This window comes from Sceloporus undulatus, chromosome 8 (genome assembly GCF_019175285.1).
Source record: "Sceloporus undulatus isolate JIND9_A2432 ecotype Alabama chromosome 8, SceUnd_v1.1, whole genome shotgun sequence".
Lineage (NCBI taxonomy): Eukaryota > Metazoa > Chordata > Lepidosauria > Squamata > Phrynosomatidae > Sceloporus > Sceloporus undulatus.
In genome coordinates this window covers 27,184,786-27,203,777 of record NC_056529.1, presented here as the reverse complement: position 1 = coordinate 27,203,777, position 18,992 = coordinate 27,184,786, and the positions used below count along the sequence as shown (strand labels likewise).

At 40.6% G+C, this 18,992-nt stretch overlaps 1 protein-coding gene across 5 annotated transcripts in view; it reads right to left on the bottom strand.

Annotated features, from left to right (window-relative positions):
* SDK1 (sidekick cell adhesion molecule 1) overlaps window positions 1–18,992 on the bottom strand; it is a 455,695-nt gene that overhangs the window by 203,021 nt on the left and 233,682 nt on the right. For all 5 annotated transcript variants that reach the window (XM_042438052.1, XM_042438056.1, XM_042438054.1 and 2 more), the window contains 2 exons: window positions 6,370–6,481; window positions 5,169–5,359 (listed from right to left, as the gene is read on the bottom strand). In XM_042438052.1, the coding sequence (XP_042293986.1) occupies window positions 5,169–5,359; window positions 6,370–6,481 (303 nt within the window). The remainder of the gene's footprint in view (window positions 1–5,168; window positions 5,360–6,369; window positions 6,482–18,992) is intronic.

Sequence of the window (18,992 nt, the reverse complement as noted above, 5' to 3'; positions counted from 1 at the left end):
AGTTGCTACGTTACTGGAAAATGTTTGATAAACTATTGTGACATGTAAAGGAAGGAATTAAGTCCCTTAGGAAGAGTGAAATGTATTTCTTCTCTATTTTTCAAGACACTAAAGGAATGTTTTTAACTATGCCATTTGTTTCCGCTCCATCTTGTCCTTGTTCTTAACCAAATTGTCATTGGCAATGAAGCATAGGGCTTCCGACGGCTGCTTTGTCCCACCAGAGCAGTTGGGTGTTTTTGTATCTTGGTATTTCTCCCCCTTTATTCCCTTTTGTCCAAGTTTTATTTTCAGCTCCAGTGTCTGTTTTAAAGCACAATTGTTCATTTTATGCAGTGGCAGGATTTCATAACTTCCACTGAAATGCCACTATAAAAATAACCGTAATATTAAGGGACCTCAAAGAACTTTTTCTATATATAAAAAGCCCTGTTTTCAAATGAGGACAATGGCGATACTTAATCTTCAGATGGCCACTAACACAACAAATATGTTCTTATCTAATCTGCTACAAATCTTCGCCCCAAACGGCTGCTGTGTTAGCGCAAGAGCATGCTACCCTTTAAAAATTTATAACAACTGCAGCTAATAAAAACCAGAGTTTGGAACCACCTCCGTTTATCTTTGCTGGGACTATATGAAGACATCAAGGGAAGCTTCCCCGCACTTGTTGGAAGAGTATAATGCAGCTATAGGTTAGTAACATGATAGGAGCCATTTTATTTCTTGATGTATCACTGATGCAACTCACTAAACATTCAGACTAGAAGCATTTTATGAGAGCTTATTACTCAATGGCTTTAGTGTTTGTGGAGGATGCAGATCCCTTGTTTGCTATTGGAGTTTGAGGGTGACATTTAAGGCCACTTCTGTCAATGACATTCACAGCATAAAGACCATAACTGGGTTTTTTCCTACTAAAGGTTGGCGTTTGCGTGACAGATCTGGATAATGAGTGTCTCAATGATGCCAAGGATGGCATGTGGGTGTTCTTCATCATGTTGGTTATGAGAGACTGCTCTGGCACATATGGGACTCTCCATCCTATATTTTATTTGGTAAATGTTGAGTTGCAGCAATTTTAAATCTATTCTGGGTATCAAGTCCCTCTTATCATATCTCTCTTTACTATGTAACAGGACCCCCTAACTGTAATATAGGAATAAACTCTTCTAGAACATGGCCACATAGCCTGAAAAACCCACAAAAAACGATGGTTGTAATATAGTTTATCAACTGTATTACAACCAACAGAATGTCAACTGGCCATCCCTATAAATATCAAAACATAACCATGGCTGAATCTTCATATATGCTCTTTTAGTCTTTTCCTTTTATAAGATGTTCCTAACAATCACAATTTAGCAAATTTGGTGACCAAAGGTATAATCAATAAAATGCTATGTCACTGGTTCTATCTACGTCCGTCTTTCCAATATATTCTCAGAACTATTATTTCCTTTCCCAAAGTCTACATTGTCTTTCCTCTGTAATATCACACTCATCCATATTTATTATTCAAGTCTGTTTTAAACTGTAATTCTTACCAACTGGCCTTTTCAACACACATTATAATCACAGCTTGCAGATTCCTGGATGAATTACATCAGATTCCTATGCCCTTATTACTGTTTAACCCACTTAAACCCTAAAATAGAAGTGCCGACATTTAATGCACATTTGGGAATCACTAGATTTACATTACTGATAATTACTCAGATTTTAAGCATGTGGGGAAAGGGTCCATATCGTTCCTTATACCCAGTTTGGTGAGGTCTGTGGGCGCCCATTCTTGTTTTAAATAAATGTTTATATCAGCCTTGGAGTGATCCTCTAACATGATATTTTGTACTAAGTGGGTTCAAGAGTTGGACCTCATACCAAGTTGTTACGATCTCAATGGGGTGCTATCTACTTGTGTGCCCTACAAATACTTGTGTGACCTAAATTCTAAAATGTAGCGGGCCAAGCTGACTTTCAAAGTAAATACTGTACTCCAAACGAGAGTGGCTTGTTGCATCAAAAGTGCAATAAAAAGTAACAGAGAACCAATTTGCAACCGATCCCTTTCATCCGCCTGTCCATACTGCAAACTGTGTTCATCAGCAGCCCCAGATAAAATTGATCTAATAGATACAACATTGAAAAATAAAATGTCACAAGGAAGTGCATCCAGGCTACCAGTCAAAGTTGCAATGTGACTTTAAAGGTCCCTTTCCAACGTTTGTTTGCTTGTTTTTATCTGAGTTATACTTAAGTACCGGCTGCGCCATTCGAAACTGTGGCTTGAAATACGGCAGAAGGCAAGATCTGACAGCCCAGCAGCAAAATTAAATTAGTCACAATAAAATTGCAGGGCTAAAGAAAGGCTTAAATCAAAATCATAAATAATTGAAATAGGCTCTTGCTCTTTTAAAGGAAAAGGAGCTGAGAGATAATAATTTGAAGAAATAAAACAAAGCAAAACGAGAGGCAGAGAGAGAGAAACCAAAGAAGATTAAAGCTCAACTTTTCCATGTATATTTTTAAATAATAAAAAAAGACAACGATGAAAGATGTAACACAACTTTGTAGAGGAATGAAGAAGAATTACATCTTGACTTGCATGAAATGTTTCCAGACCTCTGAATATACCAGAGAATATATTCTCCATTTTCAGAGTGTGATAGAAATGCCAACTCTCAACTTTAAAAGAATACTGTTAAGAAGTGGCAATAGTAAAATAGGTTGTGGTTGTGGCATATACAGTAGTGGGTTTGGTCAGAGGATGCAGAGATGTCTTGTGCAACTTGGGAACTGTCTATGATTCACTCCTCTCTCCCACTTCTTTTTTTTCTTTCCTAAGGATTGAAACTAATTCTAGACGGTTTGGAAAGAGACAGAAGATCATAAAATCATAAAAGCAGGTGGTGAAATAACAGGTTGCGCACGAATAACTGTGGTTCTTCTGTACACTCATAAAGGTGGTTTCTGATCCTGGACACAACGATGATCAGAAGGACCTATGGACCTTTTGGAAGAGCCTCATCCACATCTTCCATCATGCATGCTTAAGCATGTCCTATCATCTTCTCTTCAGTTTAGGTCTGCAGTCCCAGCATTGCAAGTGCAAATAGGGCAACAGGGAAGAAGGTTCAGAGGTGAAAGTCAAAGGACCACAGTTACAGGCCAGCAATGTCTTCTTTGTCTTGGTCTCTAGCAGCTAGCTTAGCAGAGTTGGATTCCATGTCAAGCCAGAACAGAATGCAAATTACTTTTGTACTTTGAAGGCAGTTTGCAGCAACTGCATGACACAAGGAAACATATGCCTGAACATGTCTGTTGAGGTGTAATGAAGGATACGCATGGAGGACTATGAGCATGTGGCTGGTCTGCTAGGTCAGATATGAGAACTCTGAAATGGCCCTCAATGTGAGAAATTGCTCTGTTTATTTTAGGACTGTTCTTAGACCGCCTTTAAAAGCTTTTAGAAAGTATTTAAATGTGTTTTTAATTTTTTTAAAAGTATCTTTGTAATGTTTTATTTGCTTTTATTTGTTCATAACTTTGGGAGCCCTGAAGGGCTAGGAGGCGATACAGGAATATCTTAAATGAGGTGCCTCTATGCAATGTCCAATGGAAAACACAGGTCCATATGGATGCAAAGTAATCCAGCCCCTGACAAACTGTCCCTGCTACATTTGGTTTAAAACATATCATCCTTGGAATTAACTCAATGGCCATACTAGGATAAGGAACAAAAATAAACCCAGATTCCTACAGCCATTTGCATTGATTACAGAACCAGGTAGGAAATGGGGGGGAAATGTTGACTTTGAGGGCAATCTCTCGTTTCATTAATTAGTAATTTTATGCAGAAAGTCCAGCTAAAGCCAATCCAATTAAGCTGTCTCCTTATGTTAGAAACTTAATTGATAACTTCACTGATTTTAATTAGTTAGTTCCTATCGCTGGCAGTTTCTAAGCAGTTGCAATGGAGTGGAGGGGGAGGCTGGGCTAGCATTAAAAGTCTCAGCTCTAGAGGTTTTGTTCATGGCTCTCTGCAGGCTTTGAAACTGTCCATTTGAGGCACAGTGACTTATGAAGAAGAAACAGAAATCACGGCCAGGAGTTTACAACAACAAATGTTTAAAAAGACAGTCTGAATAGAAGGTTGGTGTGTTACTCTACAGGGGAGACTATGGAGGCGAACTGTCAAGGCACAAGGCAAGAGAGCAGCATCTCCTTTCAGCTCTGACTCATTATGGTTTCATTGTGGGACTTCTGCATTGTACACAAACAGAAACAGAAATAGCAGGTCCAACTTAAAACTAGCTGGTTGACAAGTTCAGGGCATTCATTAGATGGAGGATAGAGCCTGTTTTTGCCTGAGTGTACAGGGATGGACAGAGTTCTGTCCTCTCTTCCTCTTGAATTAACAGAATGCAAATTACTTTTGTACTTTGAAGGCAGTTTGCAGCAACTGAAGTAAGCTGAGGACCAAGGGGGAAAATTGAAGGAGAAGAGGGAAACAAGGACATTTTTAAAGCAGCTGAAAAATTGGGATGAAAGACATTTAATCCAGACTGTTGTTGCCAAATCCTGGAAGAGGGTAAAATATCAGTGTCTATAGTTCCTGCATAAAAATACAAGTGTCCAATGAGACCTGTGAGACCAAATGATTTATTTTAGCAAGAGCTTTCATGGATTTCAATGAGTTATTTTCCCTTTGACCTCACTGTTTACAATGTTTGCCACCAATGTGCTTGCATGTGCATGCTTGCAAATCATGACTAAAAGGTTACCTCTTTAGAAACTGTCACACATAGCAGGAAATGTGCAAACACTTTTCAAAAATCTTCCCTGTGAATAAGGTGGCGGTGAGTATCGGATCGATATAGCTAGAAACCATGACTGATTAGCATTTTACCAAGTATGTGTCTTCCAGTTTGACGATCACAGTTTCAAAATCTGTGCAACATCAATGTGAGTGGGAAGAATATCCTTGATGAATTTATATTCATAAAGAAGAACAGCGGAATTAATTTAGAAGATAACCCTACTTCACCTCCTTTGTTCCATTCGCAGCAGAGAAGTTCAACTGTAAGGTCAGTGAAATATGAAAATAACCACTTCTATTTCCGATTGTACTTTGATTCAAGGCTCATGTTAGGAAAAAGCGGAATTACCCAGGATAGACAGAAAAGCTTTTGCTCTCTCTGGCTCAACAGGGCTGTCTCTCAAGAGTGCCTCACAGACGTACATTCCAATGTCAGCCGAGGTTGGGTTGGCAATCGCAAGACGTCTCCCGAAACTGCTAACTCCACTGGTTATTTTGACTCCGTTCCTCTTCCAGGCTACGCTTAATTTCTCAGTGGGCCTGCGAGGGTAAAAGTCATGCCAATTATTCCCGTGAATTATGTTATCTGCAGTAATAACACAGACCGAACATATGACTCACCTAACTCTTCCAGGACTGCAGGCGCACTGAGCACTGGACACTTAGAAATAAATCCTGACACAACTCCAAAGTCTTTATGCGGAGAGATGCATCAGAGGAATGGGAAAAGGACGACTACGGTGGCGCTGAAAAAGCATCGCTAATTGTAATAGCGATGGAACTGATAAATGCTAATTATTGGGTCTGCCTAAGCAAAGGATACTAAAAATAAACACAACTTGAAGGAAAGCTGTAGGGGAGGTAGTTTCACCATAACTCAATCTGAGAGACTGCACTAACTATGTCTCTGCTTTCACAGGGAAGAAACAATCAATTGGCTCCAGGAAGGTTTCAGATCCTTTGCTTTCTCCCACAATGCTCCCTGACACTATACTGATAACCAAAACCTCAAATGAGCATTAAGGAAAGCATTTCGGTTCCCAATAGTCATTTAACATTGCTGCGGTACCCCAAGAGCTTCCCAATGTTTACACAGGGGTCAAGAAGACATAAATGTAAACTAAAGTGGCATAAGAAAACATGTCATTGTTATTATTATACTATTATCATTATGGTCACAAACCATGCCCGAGACAGCTTTGGGTTTCTGATTTTTCCACCGTTCTGTATAAATCATACTGACAATTATTTTTTTTGAACCTACTTTCCCAAACCAAGAAGGAACCTGTATCATAGTATCCACGAAGAAAAAACCAAACAAGCGAACAAAAATTCAGCCGCATGACAGGTCTTATTTTCATTATAACTCAGTTTGGCAACAGCGCTAATTATTAAGAAAATCATGCTTCTTTCACTGGCAGCTAGTAGCAAAATTTACCTAACTACATCCATATTTCTCACATATGGATTAAAAAAAAGCGACCTGCGCATTCGGTTGTGTATCATCATTTTGAATTAAGTAGAACGACTGTGTTTTGACATTGCCTTACCTGCCATTGGCCACACATTCCAGGATGGCTTCATTACTTCCAGCTGCCACACTTGTATTACGTGGAGGAATTATAATAACCGGAGCCACAGCAGTGGATGAAGTGTCAGCACCTACAAACAAGAAAGTAAGCCTACCATAAATATTTTTCAGGCCTGGCTTTGCAGTTACAGTTGCACCAACAACACAACATAGTGGGGAGGAATGGAGGGATAAGAACACACTGGCTGAATTAATGTACACATGGTCACAACATTGATCTGCTACAGCTCAGAATTTGGCATGGCACAAGACTACAATCCGTTATCAGTTAGCACAAGTACTCTACTGTCCAACCCCACCATGTTTGAACAGTTTGGTAGAAAAATAAACCATGAAGACAATTTTCACAGCAACAGAAAGAAATGGGGAGGGGAGTCACAGTTTGCACCCATTACATAGAACACTCTGGAGTTCATCCAAACTCTGGGGATCACAGGCTAAGAAGCTCTCAAGTTAAAGCACTAAGCAAGTGCAGATACATCTTAGCTTAAGTGCAGATAAGCAACCTGCTGCAATTGACTGCAATTGCTGCAACCAACAGAACTCAGGATACCTTGCTGCCAACTTGTCAACAGAGTCCAGCTGACTAGCCATCAGCCAATGAGAACCAGACTGTGGTCTCTCTGCAGCTATTACTGGTGGGAAAATAATGGTCTTTGGGATATAGAAGTAAAGCCTGCTTCCTCCAGTAAGAGAAGTTCTTTCCCTACAGCAACTGGGAAACAGAGGCCCAGAACAGATGGGCAGGAAAAAGCTCCCTCCTGCTGTTTCCCAAAGTGGGTCAAAATCCCGCTACCCACACAATCCACTCCCAAGGCAGGACGAATGCTCATGGCCCAACCGCATGGCATGTTGTCAAGCCAAGCCACTGGTTGTTGTTTTTTTGTTGCCTCCCCCACCATGCATGCACACCATTGCACAAACACACTGTCGGCAACCCCCAAGTACCTCCCACATCCACCCAGATGCCATCTCAGCAGATGGCTGCCTCTTTGATTGGCTGCATGTGTGATGCTCCACCTGTACAGGGCATTAGTGCATTAGTGTGTGAGTGATACATTGGTAAAGCACACTCATGGAGGATCCCTCTACCTGCCCCCTTCACCCATGCCCCCGTTGGACTGTCTAGTTTGTGTATATTGTAATTACAACCATTGGAATTGTTAAAGTTTCTTGCTTTGCTGCAGCCCTGCACTTGCATTAGGGCATTTATAGCAGGGGTAAAGATGTGCATCTTCCACAGTAAGCCAGACTATCGCAGGTTCTGTTTGCAATAGCTTTTAGTCCTGGAGCATGGCTTCAGTCCAGTTTCTGTCCACTTTAGGCAGTATGTGTCATCTAAATGCCCCTCCATCAAAGCAATTGGAAACCGCTTTATTTTGCCCATCACCTCCTTGCCAGCAGCCCATTGAGGCCTGCAGCAGTGGCCGGCTTTAGGACTCTAGTGTCCGGTCACTGCGGTCCTGAACCGATCGGGGGCTGACCAGGGCTGGAGTGGCCACTCCAAGCTGCCAGTCTGTTTCAGCCCATAGCCTAATGCTCAAACCACTACACTCGTTTTTAAACCTTTTCAAAATAATATTGCTTTTCTTGTTTAACTTCCATAAACTAATATTTTTAGCTTATGTCTTTTTAAAATTACCATAAGCCACCTGGAATCCCATCTCTGGAGAAAGGTGGGAAATAAATCCAATAAACAAATTCAAGGAATGAAGAAATAACCCACTCATGCCTTGGAATTGGGGAGAGGGGAGATCTGTAGCATAGGGATGTGACATCTGCACAGAAGTGACCCTCTCTGTACAGTATCAGGAAGAACACCGTCCACCATCAAAACATAAACGTTGTTCTTCCAGCTTTGCAGTAGATTATCTTCCTCTCATTAGGGAATAGCTCTCCAGTCCAGTCATTTTCTGTTGCTTTCATGATACCATGCAAACGCCTTTTATTTCAGCACTTGAAGCTCTATATCACTCGAAGCAAAGAGATCATAAGGGTTGCTCCCCAGAAAAATGCAAGAGGGCCCAAATAAACCGAGCTCAAAGAAGGTTTCCCCCCCTCACTACCAAGCACTTTTATTTTTATCAAACATTTGCTGACTTATATTTTTAAAGATCTTTTCATGTTTTTGTTTAATCTTACTACTTCCATGCAGTTTCAAAAGAGGCTGCCAGGGCTTGAGTGCGTTCTTTAAAAAGATTTTTATGCACCAGGGAACAAATGCAAAATTAACAAAGCAGCATATCACAGCAACTTCAATCCTCTTTCCTTATCAGTAAAGTAAATAACCCAAATCTGCTTCTCTTTTGTGAGTCTACAAACTGTAAATAATTTAGCTTATGCAACTCTCGACACATATTGGGGGGAATAAGTGGCAAGGGGGAAAATGCTGCCTTTTTAGGCTTGTTTCATTCATCTATAGATATCTATCTATAGCTATCAATGCATGCATTTCATAAGTGAATTAAAACACCAATATGTTATTGCCTTGCTTCAAGTTTTTCATCTGGAGGAAAAAAACACCAGAATTGTTTTCCCTATATGAAAAGAGTATAATAAAAGACTGCTAAAAATAAAGATTGCAATAAAAGAGTTACAGGGGGGAAAGAGAATTAAACCACATCTAAACCAATGAAAACCCAAACTGGCTCATCAAACACTATACATTAAGGCATCTTAGCATTATAAAATCTGCCATTATGAGTCGATGCAATTTACGGCTGGCAACTGGAAGACTTCAAATCCTTCAATTCTTAGCACACACAAAAAAATCCATCATGAAATAGCAAAGGGTTGGAAAGAACATTCATGGCATATTTAGTTCGGTTAGACATTCTGCAAAAAATGTTTTAAAGTGTGATCTACGGGCGAGGCAAACAGAAAATGAGCACAAACTATCGCAAATAGCACAGTGCTGGCATTTTACTGACGTTTCAGTTTTGCAGATGAAACGCAGAGCAACATATAAAGACCAGAATGCTTGCTGTGGTGCAACTGGTGAGATTTTTAAAAGACATTCTTTGAATTGGTCCAGACTACCCATAAACTAAACTTCTTTCCATGCCATCCACCATTTAAAATATCCATTTGCAGCCATGAGGAACTGAGGTGCAAGAAACACAAACCAGACTCCTGCAGCATACGCTCACAAGCCCTGGCCCTTGGGCAAGTAATGGTGCAACTCTTTAGAAGTAAGCCAAAGAATACCAGCAGGTCACAAATGAATTACAAATCTGTTGAAATGCTTTTCATCCCATAGAGGAACCATGTTTTATGCTGATGCTCGCCACGTTTGTCTCTAGGACCACGCCTAACATTGGTGAAAGGAGGAAGAGCAAAAGCTAGCAATCTGAGTTAATAGCAGTTTTTGTAATCTGACTCACTCCTACAAACCCATCAGATTAAAAACAAACAAAACTCTTTCCATTTCCCAAGAGCAACTGAGGATGAATAGTAACGTGTAAATTACACATTCAGTGAAAAGAAACAGGTCACTGGACACAATCACAACATGGCTACAGAAAAATACACATTGTTGTTGTTATCTTTCTTGAAGTTATTTCTGACTTGTGGTGAAGTCATGGGGCTTTCTTGGCAGGATTTGTTCAGAGGAAGTTTGCCATTGCCTTCTGCTTTGACTGAGAGAGTGTGACTTGCCTATAGTCACCCAGTTGGTATCCATGACCAAGTGAGGATTCAAACCCTAGTCCAACACTCAAACCAATGAACCATGCTTGCTCTCTTCAGTGACTGCAGTGTAATCCCAGATACATGAATCACCATCATCACCATCATCATCTTTATTACAGTCATAGGGCATAAAAGGGCAATACAGATTAAAAGAAGGCAAAAATCACAGGTTAAAATATCCTTTCAGATTACACAGTTTCAGTACAGCAAGACAAGATTAGTCCTAGCCTACTGCGGAAATCATTGCCTGGCAAATTTTAACTGCAGCTGTACAGAATCTGGCAACATTACATGTTGTATCAGGGTTAATGTCCAAAAGCAGCAAAGACGTGCAAAACTGACTGGTGTGTCCCTGGTATTTATGTAACAGCGGTGAAATAAGGCTGAGATGGATGTCCCTGTAGCATGAGTGCTGGAGTAATACATGCTCTGTTGTTTCAATTTGGCCAGAGTCACAGGGGCATAGTCTGTCCAAGAAGGGTATCTTCTTATATTGGTCTACAAGGACAGCTGAAGGGAGGGCATGACTCTGGTGCCAAAACAACCCCCAGAATTCCAGAGCATTGAGCCATGGCAGTTACACTGGTGTCAAACCGGATTGTTTCTGCAATGCGGATGAAGCCTCTGGCACCTGGGCCCTAACATTAGAAAGTTTTTTCTTGGCTTTAAGCAAGTGGAATGATTAAAATGAAGCCATAAATACTGAGATGTGCTAATTTGCAGTAATGCTCACCTCTACCTGCCATGTCACGAACACTGTTTTCCAGTTCTGCAACTGTTTCAAAAGGAACCAAAGAACAAATGAGGACCTTGCGCTGACCTTTACAACCCGTTCTGGAAGAGAGTCCCTTTGCAATAAATAGATAAAACATAAGAACTAGGGTGGTTTGACTGTGTCTGAAAAGAGGCAGATATAGGCTGGGCTTCATTTGCTGCTTATTACTAATTGCAAAAGGAACAATGGTGAGTAGCATTCATGCTTATTTCATTTTTATTCACACTGTGTCCCAGAAGAAGCCTATTAGCAAAATTAGTCATTTCATAATGGTTTCCGAACATGGGAGGTTAAGATGATGCTGATCAAGACCTAATATGTTTCCTTTGAATCCTGACATAACACTACAATAACACGGGCTTTTTATCTAATGGAGGACTAATGTGCTTAGGCCACTAAATGGCGTATAATATGTTGCATTGTTCAATTATATTAAACTCATCAAAATGCTTTGTGATTGGCCTGTAGGACATCAATTGAGGAAATAGTGATTAGCGGACATGGAACTAATGTGGAACAGTTCACATTTCTGGAAAAAGCTTTATAATGAGGCAATGTAGTAGCAGGTATTTTGGGGGGTGGGAAGGTGAGGGGAGAAAGACAATTTGCACAAACAGCTGCTGGTCATAGTTTTATCAATGATAGACTCGAGACTTAACTATGCCCACATCGGCTTAAATGGGTCATGAAAGATAAATAGTTGATAGATGGGTTTAAAAAAAAAAGAACTTGAGAAAATGCTCATTAAATTAATGAATTTTTGGTTCTTCTGTGCAGAAAAAAACTGTACAGACCTGTTCTGCAACTATGTCTCGGTATGCAAAATTACTGCCAGACACAGTAAAGTGAACCTATCATGGGGTCTCCTTGCCAAGATTTGTTCAGAAAGCGTTTGCCTTCACTTTCCTCAGAGGCTGAGAGAATGTCACTTGTCTAAGCTTACCCAGTGGGTTTCCATGCCTGAGCGGGGCTTCAAAATTTGATCTCCAAAGTCATAGTTTACAGCTTAAATCACTGTACAGTCAGCGGTCAAGATTCACAGATTCTTTATCCATAGATTCAACCATCCATGTCTTGAAAATATTAGAACATATATGTGAATTCCAAAAAGCAAACCTTGGTTTTGCCATTTTATAGAAGGGACACTGTTTGACTATGCCACTGTATTTAATGGGATTTCAGCATCCACAGATGTTGTTACTCACAAGTGGTCCTGGAACCAAACCCCAACGGATACCAAGGGCTCTCCATACCAAACTGGCTATCCTGGTGCAATCAGAAAATGGCTGAAATTGTTCATTCTTGGGCATAGGAACAAAACAAAGGAAGACTAGCATCTCTCCTGGCCAGGCTTTCCCACTGTATGTGAAGTCTGCCACCTTGACTGAGCTCCTGCCCCATTTAAAACCTTTGCTGCTAAAGCAGCCGGTGAGTCTGCTTTGTGTGTCTGTCTCCAATCTGAGCCGTCCCTGGTCCTTCTTTGAAGCCTCTCTCTTGCTGGAGCCTCCTGCCTGGCCCTGAACCACCACTGGCTCTGATCCTGATACAGAAGAGAACATCTGAGGTCCAGGTGCTAAGCCAGTGAAGCTTTTTCTGTGGCTTTCGTCTCTTTGTTCTTGCTAAAGCTTCACCAGCCTACTCAACTGCACATGAAATGAAAGTCTGGCAGACCTGACCGACAAGGTTGTGCGTGTGTGTGTGTTCCTTCAGCCACATCCTATGACACAGTTTGGGAATCTCTAGTCATGAGAGGATTTCCCAGCAGCTTTTGTGGCTTCCCACGTGGTTTTAAAACTATCTCGCCATTTCATTTTTCCAATGAGCCTCATTCTCTAATGAAATGGAATAATGCTGATTGTTTCTCCCACGCCAGCCAGGCAGGGTTACTCTACCTTGACTAGCTAAGTGAGGTGTGAAAATGCAGCAAATGAGGTGTTTCCATCACTGCAGTTGTATTGCGGACTGAAAGTCTAACTCCATCACACAACTGTAAAAGGATCCAAGAGGTCTGATAGAGGAAACATGAGTCCAAGTCCCCAAGAGAAAGTATAGGACACCACAAAACATGGGAGACTCCCTTGGGGAGGGTGTGTGCATGGCTCAGCAGCAAGAATGATATAGTAGTGGAGTCAGACCAATCAAAATGAAATAGAGTTAAGCAAGACTTCCAAATGGCAATCCAAAAGGGAAACCCAAAAGCTTAGTCTTCAAATGGAGCAATGTCTGAAGTTATCACGCAATACAAACCAGGAAGATGAGCCAGGAATGTTGCATCCATCAGTTAGATCTGTCGTGACCAAGATCCTTTAGAGAGGTACCAGAATGTATGGTCTGTTGTTAGCACAAAGCTGTTCCCTGTTTAATAAATGTTTCATTCTTAAATGCTCCAACCTCCATAGCCCTTCCTTTGTTCCACTATGTTCGGTGCTTTTAGCTACACGTCTTTCTGTTCTTTCCTGTGAAATGCAGCCTATAGGTCCTGCTATTCATTGGTGGTCACTCCTTCAAGTACTAGCCAAGGCTGACTGTGCATAGCTTCCAAAAACAGATGGGATTGGGTGCCTTTAAGGTATATTTAGGCCAAAGTTTGAATTACTGTACCTATATTCAAATGAATCAAAACGCAGCTTTGCAACATTTCCCCTCTTTCGGCAAAGCAATAGTCTCTACCGTGGCCCTTGTTTTTTTAAAAAACATGTTCGCATCTACTTCAAGGCCGTTTTGGAACAAATCCTATGCACTGTCGTGTTGTGGAAATTAAGGCAACACATTATTATATAGCTTCCCAGTTGCAGCTCAGTGCTCAGCTCAAAAGCAGGCAGGCTTTTTGTTCTCTACTCTGAACTTGCCTTCTGACAACTCTTTGTGCTCAAAGAGCAATTTGGGAGTTCAGACTCTGTCACTGACCTGACCTTCCCCCAATGCGCAGCGAGGGGCTCTTTTGGGCAAAGAAACGGAGCATCCAACACATCAGAGCTTTTATCTTGGCTTTTTTTTTATATAGCTGTGAGACATTTTATCCAAAGAACACTCAGGTAGCTTTTCATATACATTTTTTCAATGGTTTTCATATAAAATCTGGATGGCAGGAATGCGTAATCTTATCCAAGGGAGTGAGAACTATAACTGGGCAATGATATAAATTGGCTCCAGATGCGGATGAGCTACAACTCCCATTGCTCTCTCTTATCTTTTGTCAGTCTGGCTGAGACCAATGGGACCTGGAATCCAAATGCATCTGGATGGCCACAGCTTTCCTAACCCTAAAATAGTCCTTCGAAGTTGCTCAGCTGAGCTGCAGGCATTATATCCAGCCCTTGACAGCCACCAGGAGGAGCCAGTTAGTTTAAATCCATTTGCCCAGCCAGCAAAGCGAAAATAACATTTGCTTCTTTTAATGACGGAAATTTCAACACGACAGCCTGTATTTCAGAATGAATTCCAAAAAAGCTGATCAGTGGAACTGATGCTGAGGAGGGCTGTACATTTTTATGACATACTAAAGCAAGAGAAACATCCTTGTCAACGTGCGCAAAGATAGTATTCTCTCAGGAGGAAGGAGTGGGCCGGTTTTGCGAGACGATGCAGAAAAATTATTTAAAAGCAGCCTCTCTGTACATAGAAGTCGGGAGGCAAAGATCAAGGGCTTAGATTTTTCGGTGCATGAGACAGAACAGTCTCTCCTGAATCCGTTTGCATGTCTGATAGACACTTCAAAATCCCACACAAGTAGCAATACATTTCAGATATGTTTTCATTATTGAAATGCAGCATCCCTGTGATAAGGTGACACATTTATATGAAACACCAGGATGTTTCACACACCTTGGTTAGACTCCAAAGGACGCAAGGTGACCGGATGTCGTCACAGCAAAGGAGGGCAAGGCACCACAAAATGCAGGACATCCGAGAAAAATGTAGGGCATTCCAAAATAAAAGCTGAAAACACTCATATAAATATAAATCCATGCTTCTTAGTGATGCTCAAGAGCAGAATATGGCACTGCCTTTTATTGACTGGAAGGATATCCCCCTTATTTGGTTAGCCCTTTGCCAAGATTTATGATGAGGGTGGGACCATTTTAGGCATAAAGTCTTTCATTACAACATTACATTTTAAAAAAAAATCATCATATTATCTGCTGGACTTTGTCACATTTGAATGGAAAAAATGCGACTGTAATATCAAGACAAACTGTTGGGCTGTTTATTTATCCCCCCCCCCTCAAAATCCTATTTCTAGCAGGCCTCCATTTTGCAATAGATGGGAAATAACTAAGAACACGCATTTTCATTTGCCTGTTACTTGACCTAAGGAAAATGAGGTGCGATGAAGGAAAGCAAATCTTGGAGAATGAACTTGGAAAGAGATATTTTAAGGGTGAGGAGACACTTTGGGATAAAAACGCATGTGAAATTGCATCAGCTTCAACGACAGCCTAACTACAGCAAACACGTGTGGTAAAAACAGCTGCTGGTTGATCTCTTTACTCAGGTGAAAAACATTTTCCCTGTCTAACCATAAGTCAGTGTGCCTCTCCTGCAATAGCCATCTGTAGAACAGCTGTGCTGGAGTATCTGCCTGCAACGCTAGTGTAATATTTTGTAGCATGATGGCCAAGCTGTTAGTAACCTTGCTCTAAAAGCCCACGTATAAAAACAGCATCAGTTTTTAGGTGACTATATAAGGATGCCAAAAAGCTGATTTCTCTCTTCTCAATATGTTGATTATGGTTTCACTGAAAGGTCCTTTCGATGGCCCTTATGGTCTCTTCCAACTCTAAGATTCTATGATAATATCACAATAAAATGAACAGAGAGCAGGAACAATAAAGTAATTGTTTGTAATAGCCGTAATCATTGGAAAGGTTACCTTTGGACTACAGCTCCCACAATCCCCCTGCCATTTGCCATGCAGCTAGGAGCTTCAGGACGTTGTAGCCCCAAATGTAACTTTTCCAAGCTCTTCTTCATGACAAAGAGCTCTTTTGCGCATTTATTTGTATGTCAATCCTTAGGTTTGGAGCGTGACTTTGGCGCAGCTTTTGGCCTCTTAAGACGCATGCATCATTTAAACAGCATACCTCCAAAGTGACACAAAGCAGCTTTATTTTGGTCTGTCTGTTTGGGCCCAATGTTAGGTTTTGGAGAGCTTTCATAAATCAGATCAGATAGGCTTGGTTAGAGGGAGCAGTGGCAGAATGGACTCTGTAGAAGAGAGGTTCTAGTACCACATTCCACACTGACATAAAGGTACAAAGAGCCATGGGAAAGGTATTTTGGAAACATCTTAGCCCTTAAATTGAATTACCTTGCAAGGATAATAGAGGAGTGGTACAGCAGCACCGAAGTGAAGAAATTACAATCCTTTCTCCTATATGAAGATCTTCCCCTCCTGAATTAACTTGCATTAATGCAGTCTCCTTTCAGCCACAGAATGAAAAACGAAAGAATCATGATATATTTCACATGCAAATCTACAAGAACAGCCCAAGACTGGCAAATGTCATCTGGCAGTAATCAAAGGATATTAGCTGGAGCAATGAAATCCACAGGGAATTGTACAAATCTAAAGGATTGCTTTCAAAGTCTAGAGTATTTCTATACTGTCTTTTAATATTTATTTCTACATATATGAACATCCAGGCCATGAAAGGAGATCAAATCTCAGTGCAGAATCCTTTGCTGGTCTACTCATTTGTACCATGTTCAGTGGAGCCCATCTTTCAATGAGGGAGTGAGTTTAGAACTGGATCTTGAGTTCTCTAAAGAAGGCCCAGACTTGATTTTACTTCAGGGCTATAGAAAACTAGCAGATTTGCAGGCACTCGATTAATCTCTGTGATGATGTAGCTTTGTATTTATTTCACATCTTACTGTGGTATCTAGGAAATGTTAGAGTATGGTCCTCGCTAAAGAAGCCTGTGATGACAGTGGGACTGAGAGAAAGCATTCCCCCAGAGATATTAAAACTGGGGCTTGCTTGTATAGGGAAATCTTTTAGATAGATTGGACCCAAGCTGCATATCATTTTCAAGATCACAACTAGGATTTTGAAAACCAGATTGGAAGGAGTGAAACTACTGGGGAGTTACATGTACCCCGTAACCGGTTCTGGTCAGCAGCCTGGCTGCAGCATTTTAAACCTACTGCAGTTTGTGAAGAGTTTCCAAAGGCATGTGTGTTACATTAATCCAAACAAGATGTAATGAGATATACGTTATCATAGCCAGATCTGACATCTCAAAGAGCAGACACAATTGGCACATTAGTTTTAGCTGTACACAAGCCAATGCTGGCCATTACCAAACCCTGAGTCCAGGAGTATTCCCAAGCTGCAAACTGGATACTTCAGAAGGAACATAAAGCCATACAGCACAGGCTGAATATTCATCCCCTGATCTACCTTATGATTAACTGTCTTGTCTGGATGCAAAGCTCCCTCGAAATTTGGATCTGAGTAACACGAGAGCAAATGACTGGCTTGTACTGTTCCCAAAATTAATCTCAAACAGTTAAAGAAAATAAGATCATGTTGAGGCACTCAAAAAGCCAGCATATGAAGTTAGATTAGGATGAATATAAACATTTTGGAACGATTAGAGGGATAGGGCCCCTGATTTCTTGAGCAAAATTAACTACTTGACAGTAAGAGTGGTTTTGCAATGGAGCCAAATGCTAAGAGAGATGGTGCTCTTCTTCCCTGGATGTCTTCAAAAAGGGCCTGGACTGCTGGAGATGCTTTAGCTGGAGATTTTGCAATGAGCAGGGAGCTAAACTCAGTGACCTATAAGTCCCCTTCCAGATGTATGATTCTGTGATTGGTTAAGTTCTCAAAGGAGCATCTTTTTGGTTGCTGAGAATGTGTTTTAAAGTGTGATGTTGTTATGGCCATTTGTGATGTATAAAGTGCTTAATATTGTGCTACATGTTGTATGCATTGAAAAACAAACCTGTCCCTATAAAGGACAGATACATTAACAAAACCAAACCCCAAGGATCTAGATAATCCAAAAGGGGCTATTGGCGACTTAGTTGTTTCTCATCCCAAACTACCTCTAGAAACCATACTTATACTTTGAAGAGGTAATTATTTGCAATTAGTAGTTTTTATACTTGAAGAAATGCTCAAATGGTGCATGTCACACCATCACACCCCCCCCCCCACAATGTTATTTTTGGGATTATAAAAGGGAGCTACTAGAGAACAATGGCTGGGAAACCAGACTGGATGAAAGTGGTTTTCTGTTGGCTTCCAAAATCATTGCTCACTCCAAGAAACACGCAACAGGCAGCGCTGCATTTTAAGAACAAGGTCAACTATTGTTGGCTTCTAGGTATACAGTTATATGGGAAATATATTTCCAGATCCAGATTGCTACCTTGGCTCTCAAAGCTCTGATGTTTTCTGAGACTTTTCTCATAAGAGGAGCTGAAGCGAGAAGCAAGGAGCTGTCCCACTGCCTCTTCCCAACCACAAAAAGAAACACGTATATAGAATGGTTTGTCACAATAATACATTGAGAAAGAGATTATTGAGGACTGAGGTCTATTGGTTAGCATTCTCCACCCACTAGACCAAAATGCAATTTCCACTCTACTTCCACAAAAATACATATTTAACCAAAATGAAATCATTCAGGCCAAAGAGAACTAGAAACAAATAGAATGCATTCAATTGCAAATGTGGAATAGTATACAACTTAAGCGCGAGACTGTGTCACAACTGGAGCACGTAAATCTTTATCCACCGTAAAAGAAATGCTGGAAAGCAAGACACAAACAAAAACAAACGCAGAGGTTCTTCCAAGCCAAAAAAATAAGTTCTCTTTTTTACAGCCTTTGTGATTATCAATCATACGGATATTTTATATTATAAGATTGCCTCGAAACTCAAGAGGAAGAAAAAGATGCTTTGGCTGACGAAGGAAAGCGGGGTTTGTGTGGGAACACAAAGACTGTTCTCCCAACAACAGATAATGGTTTAGCTAAACAAAGTGTGATCATTGATTCATTCAAAAAACAGTTCCACAGATGGATAAGCATTTAATTTTCTAAGATTATTATTTATTATTATTATTATTATTATTATTATTATTATTATTATTATTATTATT